A 13,904-nucleotide genomic window follows, 5' to 3' on the forward strand; every position below is an offset into this window, starting at 1 on the left:
CCATATACATGCTCCATCCATTCATGTTATGGAGCTGAATTTATAGTCAAAACCTCTTCAATCTACAATGCTAAAACTGACTTTCTACATGCCTAAACTTAAATACTGTAGCTTGTAGGACTGGCAAAGCTTGGATTTGACAGCTTATTGAATCAAAGACATGTTTTTCAGGGTTTATTTTTAAATCAAAACCTTGAATACCTCGTAGATATACAAGAAACCTTATTTCCATACACACATTTGCATTGTTATGGTTCATATAAAATGTAAAATAACCTCTGATATCTCAAACAGTTCCATTACAGCTGCTGGTACTTTATAACAAGCTGCAGTTGCTTCAACTGTAGGAAGAAGAAAAAACATCCATGGTAGGTAATGTTTTTGCCTCTTTTCACTCGTGCATTTCTGTATAACACTCCTAAGAATAATTTGCAGATTTTCTTTAATTTCAGAAATAAGTGGCTTGTACAAGCTGTAAATCATTATGGCTGAAAAATATTTGCTTGCGGTAAACTAGCCTATGAGCACTGTGTATTTGAGAGCTTGAATGGACCTCTGCTGGGTCACACTGGATGTAAGAATAGTACTTATTTCACCTGGAGAGAGGTTTGTCTATTTTTATGGCACGGTATGGAAATGCATTCGTTTTACTATTTTTCATTTTCAGAGTATTTATTTTAAAGGTGTGCTGCCTGAAAGCATCCACCTCAGATCCATATACAGTAATATGTGCTAAAACTAAACAATGCCTCATTTTACAGCATTTGTTGTTTTGAAAATTTACCACAAGAGGTCACTGTAACTTTCAGAAACCCTTTAAGCTGTATTGTCGTGTAAAATAACGTGCTGAAAAATGACTTCTGTAAACATGTAATATGTATCTATATATTTCTCTGACTCAATCTTGACTCAGGCTTAAAAACAGACCTTAAACATGAAAAGGTTTGGGTGGACAGTATTTAGCAGCTTTGGAATTATTTTCCGGCAAGTTTTCTTAGAAGTTACAAAAGCATTACCATCATCATTTGAAAAACTGTCATCTATCAATTGTCATCTACAGAAAAGTATATCATCTGTGCGTCCAGAACAACTAGGTTTACATGCAGGTTAATACCCCAAAATAAGCGCTTTTTTCTCTTTATCTGAATAAAATCATTAACTCAGAACTAATTAGAATTGAACATTTGGTCAATATTAGGCGTTTTTCTTAAATCTGATTACATCAGACCAATGCACCTGTGTTTAGAATTATGTGGAGTTGTTTTAAATGGTTGAGATAATTGATTTGCTAAAGTAATTGTTGAGTGTATATTTCCAGCTAAATGATCCAGATATATAGATTTGTTGCCTTTAAACTCCTTTTGTACAGACAACTTTCATTTTAGTTTGTATTGTTTATAACAATATTATACCAGATTTACAAGCTATGTGGTAAAATTGTAAAGGAAGCCTTTACATGTGCTCTTTACCAAAAGTGAGAACCTGCAGTCAGAATGTAATTTCCCCATTTATAAACAGTTAATTCTTGACTTATACAGATAATTAGCTGCAGCCTGTATGTAGCCCTAGTCACGGTCTGTCCAATATTAAAATTAGACAAATAGTAAATGTGCTGAGAAGACTTATTCATGGGGTATAAATACTCACAAAAAGACTTAAGTTATGAATTAATAGTTTTTTCATTGTAAATGTGAATACAACTTTTCAGGAAAAAAAAAGGTCAGCATCAGCATAATTTAACTGATTAAGATGGATTACATAATCACACCACTCCCAGGATAGTAAAATACATAAATATAGAAAAATATGGAATATATATATATATATTTATATAATGTATATGCATATAAAACTAAGTATCAGAAAAGAGAACAACATAGAAACCAAGTGAAAATACATCATAGTAAGAACACAGCATTACCCCTGCTTAAAAATCACAGCAGGTTGTACAGCAGCAAAGTTCCCCATACTGTTCTTTGCAGCTATGGAACAGGGGAAAAACTGTCATGTCCTCTTAGCTAAGAGAAAATCCTGACATGAACAATCTCTATTGACTTCACTCCAAATAAGGAATGGATCCTCGGTAAGAACGGCTTGATTTCAAGTGAAATTTCATATTTAAATATCTCAAAACATACAACAGGAGGAAGGTTGTTTACTGCATTTAGTTGTCATGACACCGCTGTTTCTAGAGATGGGCGTCAGGAGTTCTCTTGCAGAAGAGTGTGTCAAAAGCAAGGTTTAATAGCTACTGTTTCAGAGTTACCAACACCAGCAGCAGCAGCACGTCTCGTGACCCAGCTGTAGGAATGATTTCTATTTGGACGGAGTTCTCATTGTAAAGTGACAATGGAGGCAGTGGGAGCTTTATCATGTCGGTAGTCTGTAATATACAGGAAGTACGTTGAATTGCATTTCACTTGTAAGGACCGCTCTCGTTATCACTATATCCAATATGGATCATCTACCAAAGAGTGGCATATAAAGGAAAGAGGCAAAACATCACCCAGTAAGTGCTGTGACATAAATATCAGACAGTATACCATCCTTAGTTAGACTAGGCTTCACCTTGCAGTATCATGATGCAGTTAAGCCCAACTAACTTCAGAAATACAAGGCTTCTATCTGTCATCTCCAATTCTAGGAATCAGTTGTTATTGTTTTTTATACTTCATAAGCAGTTTCATTTTAAGTGCTAGATAATAATAGACAATTTGAAAATGTCAGATATTTTGAATCCAAACAAATCCTGCCCAAAATCCCTTTCCAATTCTACATTTTACTCTTCCCAAATCTGCCTCTTTAATAGCATTTTCAACATGTGGAAAACAAGCATTCACCTCTTTTGCATTTCAAAATATTAGGGCAAGAAATTGTGAATACTTTTTCCAATCATAGAGCCACAAAGACAAACAGAATCACTTGCAACACCTGCCCAACACCCTTCTGTCTTAGACAACACAGCTAACTGTTCACAACACTTTCAGCCTCACTGATCCAACAATTTCTCAACCAAACGCACATTACGCGTTTATTTGATGAGCTCTAATGACAGCAACTTTGAGAAGCACAGATATGCTTCTCTTAAAAGTGGATTTACCTGACGTAGACAGCCTGTAGATGAAGCTTTTGTATTTTTGTTGCCAATAAGAGAAAAAAAGGCACAAATGGCCATCTTTAATAATAGGGGAGTGAATATAGTGCAGCAAAGGCTTGCATACAAATTCTGGCCTAATGATTAAGTTTTAAACTTTTCAAACACGAATGAAAATTGTTACTTCACTCCTACTCCTAAATTAGACCACCATCAGTATGGAAGCCTTTACTGAAGTGTACTGCCTGCTGTTCTCTAGCATTACGTTCCCTACATACTAAATAAGCTATTTGGCAGGACCACCGGGTAAAACTCTACATAACCAAGACAGAAATATAAACAACAATGCATTACGAGGAGAGGCCTTCAGCTGAACGTCAGTCAGTTATCAAACTGCATAATGCAGTGCTCTCCAAACAGACCATAGAGAGCCACATGTAGGCAGCTTTTTCCTCCAAACCAAACAGGTGATTATCCTATCTTTATTCAAGAGCGTAGATATTAAAAATCACATGCTTGTGCTCACATTTCTTCTGAGGAAAGAAAGAAGGGCGAGGGAACGCACCTAAGACGGGGCCACAATCTAGCTGTCTCCCTATTGGCTGGTGAAACACACTATTTTAAGCGCAGGGCGGGACATCGTTCAGTCTGAGCAGAAACCTCAACCTGAGAGGACGTGCGTGTTCTGGTTGCGAGCACAAAAGTTTTGAGAGCGCAGAGTTGAGATCTGAGCGCGTAGACTTTAGATTTGAGTGCGCACAGGACATATTTGAGTGCAAGCGAAATGTTTGTGTCCAAGAAGAAGAAATGTGAGCACAAGCATGTGATTTTTAAGTACACGCACACATTTTGAAAGAAAGCAGCAGAAATCTGAGTGCGAGCGCAAAATGTGAGCATGAGGAGAACAAATCTGAGCACGAGAAAGACAAATTATGCTCTCAAACTGAAAATCTACGCTCTTGAATAAAGATAGGATAATTCTTCCATAGCTTAGCACCTTCCAAAAGAGAAGAGGAGCTAATCAGTGAAAACATCTGTTGTTATGATTGGCTGACTCTTAAAGGCAACTGATTGGAGACCACTGGTAACTGTTTCTATGAAGAGGCCTCAAAGCTGGAACAGTAAATCCTCTTTGTGTTAAACTGCAGATCAGTTTTCTAAAATAATTTATATTGATCATTTGTAGATCATTTAAGGCAACAGCTTCAAAGGCTCAAATGACATTGAGACACTTTTTATAAGCAAAATGGGATTTGGCAAAGGCTTTACATATAGCTGTACTGTCACATATGTACTACTTTAATCTCAAGTTTTATGCATAATAGCATAAGAGCAGTCCCAGGCCAGTGCTGCCACATTAAGGCATGTCAAATACTTTTTCACACTGGAGTAAAAAGCAAATCTCTGCTAACAGTCATGGAGGAAGGGTCACGGAGGACCAGTACCCTGCCGGTGCTGGGGGGTCGGGGTGGTGGTGGTGGTGGTGGGGGGGGGGGAGGGGTATGCACAGTGCACAGACAATGTAGATTGTGTAAGAGAGACAGAAGGAGAGAGATGGAGTTATGAATGCAGCATAACATCACAAAGTGCTTGCCACCCCATTCCATCCCTCAGTCTAACTACTGAGCGTCCTCTCAGTACAGGATGAGCGGGTTCAGGCTGGGTCGGAACCGGGAAGGACCAGGCAGGAGAAGGAGAGCCCAGTCCTGTCAACACTAGGAGAGAGTTGAGAACGGGGTCGGGCTGGAGTTGTTGTTGTGGTTGGCAGACTTGACGATGGTGATGACGCTGGTGGTGGCCACCTTCCCCGGCGAGAGGGGCCCGCGGGTCACAGTCCGGGCAAAACACTGCAGGGCCTCATACTTGGCTCGCAGGGCATCCAGCTCCAGCCTCATGCTGGCATTCTCGCGGGCCAGCTTGTCCACCTCAAGCTGCAGCTCTATCTTTTGTCTTTCCAGCTCCTCTTTCTGGGTGACACGCTTGATACGGCAGCTGGCGGCGTAGCCCCGGTTCTTCAGGGTTCGTCGCCGTTGCTTTAACCTCACGACATCGTCCTTGGTCAGCCCACGCAGGTGCTGGTTGAGCTCACGCACAGACATGGCCACCAACTCGTCGTCGCTGAGCGCCGGGGCATTCTCACCCGCCTCCTTCTTGACCTGCAGTACGTGAGCAGTGAGTGAAGAACAATCTGAATATCTACAAAAATGCACATTTCCTAACCAAGTCCAATGGAACACTTCCCAAACTTCTCACACTTACCTTTAAAGCTTTGCTCGTCTTGAAATTAGTCGTCATTCCCTGCATACAGACAACTGGCCAGAATCTCACAGAAGACACACTGAGAAGTAAGAAGAAAAAAATAGTGAAACACAACATATTATCAGTGGTAGAAAGACGAAACCAAATGTGTTTAACCTTTTAAAAGTCCCTTGTAGTTGCTTTAATAAGTCTCTAATGGAATTTGGAAATATTGATTGTCCTTAGGTTAAGTAAGTTAAGGGTGTAGTGGTTCGCACTCTCGCCCAACCTGGTCTCACAGAAATCCGTGAAATAGCCACGGATTTCGCTCAACTCAAAATCCGTGAAATAGCCACGGAATCGCTCAAATTTCCGTGAAACTGACACGGATTTCGCTACAATGTAAGTTAATGACAGTCCTATCCCGTGGCTATTGGTTTGTTCCAAGTCACGTGACTTTCAAGGTCCCAGCAGTCAGAACAAAAAACATGGCGGACAGTTCTCTCATTTTTAGTGAAAAATCAATATTTTGACTTAGTTTCTGCATAAAAATGGATTTTGATCACATTTGTAGCGAGAAATATATGTTTTATTTTCTAAATATTCACTCAGTGAATGTACATAATCACTTTGTATGTTGGAATAGCCACGGGATATGACTGTCATTAACTTGCATTGTAGCGAAATCTGTGTCAGTTTCACAGAAATTTGAGCGAATCCGTGGCTATTTCACGGATTTCTGTGAGATCATGTTGCTCTCGTCTCACAGCAAGAGGGTCGCTGGTTCGACTCCAGCCTGCGGCTCTTCTCTGTGGAGTTTGCATGTTCTCCCCGTGTCAGTGTGGGTTTTCTCCAGGTACTCCGGCTTCCTCCCACAGTCCAAAACATGCATGCATAATTGGTTACTCTAAATTGTCCGTAGGTGTGAATGAGAGCGTGATTGTCTTATGTCAGCCCTGTGATAGTCTGGAGACCTGTCCAGGTTGTACCCCGCCTCTCGCCCAATGACAGCTGGGATAGGCTCCAACCCCCACGACCCGAATACGGATAAGCGGTTAATGATAATGAATGAATAAGTAAGCTAATACTAGTACTTATACTTGCACTTGCCTTTAGTTAAATAGGATATAAAACAGAGAACAATGGCAAATCTTCATATCCTCAAATATAATTCTGTCATTTGCATTAAAAAATTACATATGAATAATTTATCAAAATATTTGGCGTTTACTATTTTGATAAATAATAATTCAATAATATAATATGTACTATTATATGACTTATTCAGATCACTTAGCCATTTTTCTGCATAAAGATAACTTTTATCTTTATATTTTAAATGTATTTTTGCTGAGAATACTGATGTACTTTTAACTGCATTTTGAACACAGTAGTAAGTATTTAAATATTTTTCAATAATGTTATTTTTTACTTTTACAGGTCTGTATACTTCTGCCACTAATGCATCTCTTTGTTTATTGCATATAATGAGGACAACATAATATTCAAATTCACTTGAGGGACACCAAAACAACATTCCATGGTTACGTCATGTGTCAATATTTATGTTTGCATGTTCGAGCCACAGATGCCAGCAGAGGGCAGCACGACACCATCAAACACGGGCACTGGAGTCAGTATATTTACTTGCTAGAGGAGGAGGGCCTTGACAATGTAGTTCACTAGACCAAGCAAGATTAGAAACAGGCAACCTCTCTCCCTCTCTTCGGGCAACTTTGCATTGAGGCTCTCTGGGCCAGGGCAGTTTTTAGAAAAGCCTCTCTGTACTCATTACAGTGAGGCACATGCTTTCCGGACTGCTGCCATGGCCAAAAAAAGCGAGAGCGCTGAGCTGTGATCCTGTGAGAGGCACACATCCCCCAAGGCTCCATTTCAGGACCTGCAGACCAGCCTGACTACGAGCGCACTGTTCCATGCTCGACTGCTGCCATGGAAACGCCCTGCAAATGGGCGTGGGAGAGTGAGTCACATGGTCACCAAAAGGGTAAACAAGTCTCATTCATAACCGCAACACGGCCTATTCATAGTACAAATAAGAAACACTAACTTGTTGATAGCATAATGGCATCCAGTGTACAAAATTGATCAGTTTTCCTATTTTCTCTCTGCTTCCCTTAAATCCAGCCTTAAGTAGAGTGTTTATTCCCCTACTCTGTTGTCCCTGTGTCTAGAGATGCATGGACACCTCTCTGCCTCCTCGTCAGACATTAAAACAGACCATCACATCAGCATGACATTTACAGTTATGCTGAACTTTACAAGGCGGTAGATACGCTGGTGGAAAATTCCTGGAGATAGAGTGTCACAGAGAAATACTTTCCTTTATAGTCACTGATGTATTTTTGCTGTGAGACAATGTAGTCTATCGATTTAGGCCTGTGTCTCGCTGGTTGGATCCTCTTACACTGGGCTTTCCTGAGCTGCTCTATGCCCTTATTTAACTCTGGTGGATATATTTAGCCCACAGTGCTGACACAAATTTCTGCCAACTAAACAATTTAGGTGAGCATGCGATAAGTGATACCTCGCTAAGAGGGCAAATATTCTCTGCAGTCATGTTAGCTGCAGCTTTAATGGGACAAAATACTTTAGGTGTGGCTGTTCTTTTTGGGCTGTTGATCATGTTTTTACATCCCATGGCTGTATTGCTAATACAGGACTTTGCATTCGCAGTTGCAGACTGCAAAAAACATTGCAGTGGACATGAAAAACAACTGTTTTTGATGCGGCTGGAACATTAGTCATTGCTCTTAGAATAGCTTAAATTCAACATTCCTTTTTAGTGTTTTTGTCACAAGCTGATGGACCTCAAAGACTTTCCCTGACTAAAATAAACAGATGGGAAATAGATGTACCAACCAAACAGCTAAACCCAGAGCCACATAAAATCATGTTTTGGAGAACATCTGCTGCTGTCTGGTGTCCCTTATTTATTTAGTAAAAAACAACATGTAGCAGTGAATTGAAGATTTCAGAAGCATTAAAAAAAGATGAAGACATTCCTTGACAGCAAGTTGGCCCAAACAGCCTAATTTAAGCAGCATTGCATCAGAGAGGGGGGTCCCTGGGTATATTCCTTGCAAAGATCATGGAAAAGTGGTGTGGGGCCTCCCTCTCTTCATACAACAGGCCTCCAGCTTGAACCAAGAGGCCAGGTTGTTTCCCTGAAATTCTTTAGGCATGTGCTTATGTTTTTTCAACTCGCAGAGAGACAATGTTTTCCTGATCAAGATGCCAAAGTTTCCTCAGAGGAAAAACAGCAATTATATTACAGAGCCAAATCCACTCTTTAACATTTTGCCACTCAGAAGAGACAGGCATATTTCACAACAAATGTTCTCGCTATAGAAAAACAGCTCATATGAGGTTTTTCATAACAAAAAGAAAAGGAGTCTGGGAAAATACCTCAAAGAAAAGCCACAGATGGCGGGTAAAGAACAAAACCACATTCCTGAGTGAACACACATGTGCAAACCCTCACATGCACAGCACAGGCAAGTCTTCACTGAAGAGGGAACATTCAGTCTGAATATGTCCTGCGATGCACTCAGCTCTGGGGGTGGAGTTCAGACAATCCTAGTTGTAAAACAAAATTCACAAAATGTCTGGAATTCAGGAACGTCTCACCTCTTTCACTTGCCCAAACAAATCAGAGGCAGTCTGCATGCACGTGTGTGGAAGTCATGAGTCCACTGCTTTCTTTTGTCTATCTTTCATTTTACTTTCAAACTTTCTCAGAAACAGAGACAGAAAATAACTCATTTCTTAAAGATGATCCTCTCATGACTAATAACCAAAAATGCACTGTTTACTTAGCAGCACTATTATCACTAAATGATGACAAAGTGTCACAAATAGCATGTGTCTTATTTGATGTTGAAAGCTATTTTTTTCTGCTAAAACTGCTGTCTGAGTGTAGATATTGCCTGAAGATAAACTGACCCTTTTAAAACATTTTTGGGGGCTGGTCCCTCTTTGTTGATTTAATTAACTAACTGGTCATTTTACTGTAGTTGTCTAAGATTTTTTTTTTTTCCTAATTTCCAAGAAACATATGAGCACATTTCTGGTAAACACAAGATTTAAAGTGTTGATTTTGCATTATTCTACATGGGGAAATTTAGCTTTACAGATCTGTTGATTAAATCAATTGGTCGACAAAATTATGAGTGTTAGGCAGTTAAAGTTAAACAGCAAATTCATGAATTAGTGTATATACTAAGTCTACTTGAGTCAAAGTCAGTTTAATAAACCTATGTAACATTTGCTCACTGATGCCAATGTTTATGTTTTTTTAACTCAGGCATCTGCTCAAGTTCAAGGCTACACTTCAGTGACAGCAGGTAACTGTGGGGCCCAGCCTTCTCCTAAAATAAACAGTATATCAAAGACTTGTGCGCTTATGCTGCAGTGATAAATGCAGAGTCGGCTGGTCTGAACTCTTTGTTTATCTTCTCTTTTTGTTTTAACTTGGGAAAATGTTTAAGCAGAAAGCAGACTTGTTGCTGTTCTTGACAGCCTGCTACACTCCTCCTGAGAAAGCTCTTGCTTTTCCTGCATTTTTCTCAGGGAGGAGGAGAGATTTCTCTACAGACTAGTGTGCGCGCGGCGCTCTGCTCTTTCTCCAGCGCAGCACATTTGGTGGGATATTATGTGAAGGAAATGGAGAGCATAGCTGAGCCGTGAGTCATGCTGTTTACTGGTAAAAGCGACGACCAGCGGCAGGGAATCACACCCTCTCGATCTGACGTTTCCTGGAAAATCCCGTTGTTTCGCGGGGAGGAAGGAAAAGTACAGAGAACCTTGGAAATGGTTGGCATGAACACCAGAACTTTTGTGCGGAAAGGGAGGAGAACTTGCAGAATATCTAAGTTAAGATATTCTCCCAACCAGGGACGCTGGGATTCAAAGAAATGTCAGGAATGCAAAAAAACAAGGACATACCTGTCCCTCTTTCTGCAACCTGGAAAACAACAATGTGTGAATAATATGAAAATATTAATATTCTGTCTCTATAAAACATCCCTCACGTAAGATATAGCCAAACTAAGAGAAACACTGATAATAATAATCCATTAATATTCATATTTTAGTGCTTCTCCTTCAAAACAACTAGCTGAGGCACAAGAACAGACAGGATGGGACAGCAAAGCATACATTCTGAAGGCTGTGGAGCTCTCAAATGTTTGTTTGTGTTGCTGCCAACATGCAATTTGAGTCACGGTGGAATCAGGAAGTTGCCAAGGAAAAAGATCAACAATTGAATCAGCAAGTCAGCCCCACTGAGAAGCGACAAGGAATTCCCAATAACATGACAATCCCACAAAATAAATAAATGAGTAATCTTGACACTTGCCACACCTCTGAACATAATGAGGTGAAAGCAGCGGGTTGAGAATTGGTAACTGTGAGAGAAAGAGACAGGACACAAATCACTGTGGGTGGCAGAGTGAGCAGTCTCAGACACTATATAACTGTCAGGGAGTCACTTTGGACGGATGCACCACAGGCCTGTTCACACATTCATCTGTTATTGCCTGTATACACTCTGTTTGGCATGTTCAGCTGTGGCTGAAATCACTGGCTTCCAAAGTCAATAATCAAAACTCTACATCTTTTTTCCAGTTAGAGGAGCAAAACACATCATGGCCAATGTGTTTCTCTCTGAGTCACAGCATCACAAACCACAGCTATTTCACTTTCACAATACTCCACCGCAAAAACGTGTTGCATTCTGCTACGCTTTCATCCATCACCACTGACCAGCGAAACAAGAAATTCTATACATCTGATGACAATGACACTATATCCTGTGTTTGAGGGGAATTTTACCAGATGTGCCTTGTCACTGTCACAGACTATTGTGGTGGTGAAATGAGTCAGCCACTGTTACTTCTCCATCCAGAGGGAGCATCTTCACTTTGGTGATGGAACCACATGTAGGCCTAGACCTCATGACAGCACCCACTCCCACTGCCTGTCTGAGACTGTGCACCCACCACCACCAACAGTGAATCACAACAGTCACCCAAGTCACTCAAAGACAAATGTTTTCCAGATATGAATCAAATTGGCATTAAAAGGTCAAAAGTCCAAGTTGCTTCATAAAGAAAAACAAAGCACAAACTATCATGTGGAAGTATTTCTGAGGTAAATTGTGTTATTATTGTGTAAATATATAAAAAAGAAAGATCCACTGACTGAACTCTCATGACACAGTTTCCTTATTTTTGAGATGTATATAGACCAGAAATGAAGAATGAAGGAAGATAAGATAAAGCCTTTTCTTCTTCCAGAGTGATTTATTGTTTGTGGAAATATGCGCTCCTCCTGCTGTTAAGTGACTGCGTGTTTCTCCTGTGTAGGCCAGTCTGCCCTGGTGGTCTGACTTCACATCGTGCCCTTTGTCCCACATGTCTAAAATGCAGACCACGTGTTGTTTCCGATGTCAAAAGTAGGCTGGTATTTTGCTTTATAGCAGCCTAAATTAAACCCCGCGCTGAATTGAACAAGAGTGCCACAATAAAAGGGGATGTGAGAAGCATTCAGTCATATGAATTAGATTAAACGGGACGTTCAGTGAGTTTATTTCACTTCCATTTTCCCCCCAAAAAAGCTCCTTCAAATAACAGAAAGTAGACTACAAAATAGCAAACAAAAATATCTATTTTTTTAAATCTTATTATAACTCATAATGATTATGTGATGCCCCGTAATGCCTATATAAGGGCGTTTTGTAACAGTAACTTCAACAACATTAAGTAACATTAACAGTAACTTTAAGATGAGCGTATTTCGGGAAAATTATGTGAGATTTCTACATTTAATATTTTTAATCAGCTGAAATTTGCTGAAAAAAACTATTTCTAGATCTCTTATATATTGAAAGAAAACTAGAAGAATTCATTCAATGAAACAATTAATGTCTCCAAATTAATTTTAAAATTGAACAGACTAGTTCAAATAAGATAAATTCGGTTAAAAAAAAAAAGAAAAAGAAAGAAACAAAATAAGCATTTTTTATTAATATTATTTGACAGTTTTAAAAAAAAGTTTTAACCTATTTTGCCCACTTCTTTAAGTCGACTACACCAAGATCTGAGCACTTTTCTGGGCTTTGTGTTATGCTACTCTAAACACGTGTCGACGCGACTGAAACAATCTACAAAGTCAACATCAACTTTTATAACCGGGATCAAAAAACTTATCCAACAAGCCTGGCTCCGAGCGGCCAACATAATCCTGTCTGCATGCGCTCAATATGTCACCGTGACAACTTCAGCAATTTAGAAAACGGGATGTCAAAACATCTTCTCCCCCCACAATAAAAAAAAAACCTCACCTCTGTGGACGCGGGTATCTGTAGACCGTGATGCGTAAAAAAGTGGCGGAGTAGGTTTCCGATCCAGGCGGCGGAGTAACTTGACACAGTTGGTATAAAGCGTCCAGCAGACAGCGGCGGTGTATCCTCGTACTAAATTAACTACAAAACAACAACAATGTACCAACATTCCACGCTCTGCTTCCGCAAGCACTCACGTCACCGATTCCTCGTGACCGCCCCCTCCATTCATGAAAATAACTTTCTGCTGACGTCAGTCTGGGAAGGGGTGGGGGTGCGGTGGGGGGAGGCCATAAATAGAAGATAGATATTGCTGGAGCTGCTTTTGCTTACTTCACAAAACTACTCAGTACAAAGTCAACTCACGGTGCTAATATTAGCAAAACTTATCAAAAAGGAAGTCATAAACTCTCCTTACCCTAGCCCCCTCCTGTAAGTAGCCTAGATGGTGGGGTCTACACTACAAGGTATTCAAAAATGTGCATTAACTGAGAGAAAACAGAGTCCCTCCTCCCTCCGTCTGACTCGGGAGCAGCAGCAGCAGAAGGCAGCATTCCTTTCCTGAGGAAAGTATGTGGCGTAGTAGCCCAGCAGTCACAGGATTTCTCTTATTTTAACTGCACTGCTGCCACAGTAACGTCACAGGTTATTCTGGGTAATTAAGTACTGGATGTAAATATGTTAAGTCAGTGGCCTTTTAAGGGGCTGCTGCATAGTTTCCCCTGTTCCTTTATCCGATAGGAAGACCACTGCTTTCAGACTACAGAGCCTGTTAAAAACAGATGCAGTGTGTTTACACTATAAACACTGTGGGCTACGCAGTTCAAACAAGGACAAAAAACAGGAGGAAAATGCACTTTCACATGTTTTTCTGCTGACTGGACCAACACTACTTGGAGCAAATCTGCAGAGGCTAAAATTACTATGTGAAAAACCCACAACGCTTTCCATAAAATCCCTTTATATCATAGCTTATTCGAGAAATGTTGCCTTGACATATTCTCAGTGTATGTGGAATTTGCTGAAATGTGAAACACATTTGAAAAAACAGTTTTAGTTCACAACACAGACATGAGTAAGGTAAACATCTGGAGCCTGTGAGTCAGGAATGATGAAATTAGAGGTGGAATCTGGTGAGATTTATGAGGTGAGACATTTATTCTCAAATTTAGCAATTCATGGTGCCTATTACTGCCGGAGACCTTCTTT

The 13,904-nt window shown here is 40.2% G+C and overlaps 1 protein-coding gene across 1 annotated transcript; it reads right to left on the minus strand.

The window, feature by feature from the left end:
* Positions 1-4,809: 4,809 nt before the first annotated feature.
* Positions 4,810-12,864, minus strand: mafk (v-maf avian musculoaponeurotic fibrosarcoma oncogene homolog K). The gene is given in 5 exon segments (XM_059348598.1): positions 4,810-5,250; positions 5,354-5,432; positions 12,696-12,742; positions 12,744-12,807; positions 12,809-12,864. Coding segments are annotated over 5 exon segments (687 nt in total).
* Between the last annotated feature and the right edge of the window lie 1,040 nt (positions 12,865-13,904).

Source organism: Centropristis striata, chromosome 13, assembly GCF_030273125.1.
Source record: "Centropristis striata isolate RG_2023a ecotype Rhode Island chromosome 13, C.striata_1.0, whole genome shotgun sequence".
NCBI classification, from domain to species: Eukaryota; Metazoa; Chordata; class Actinopteri; order Perciformes; family Serranidae; genus Centropristis; species Centropristis striata.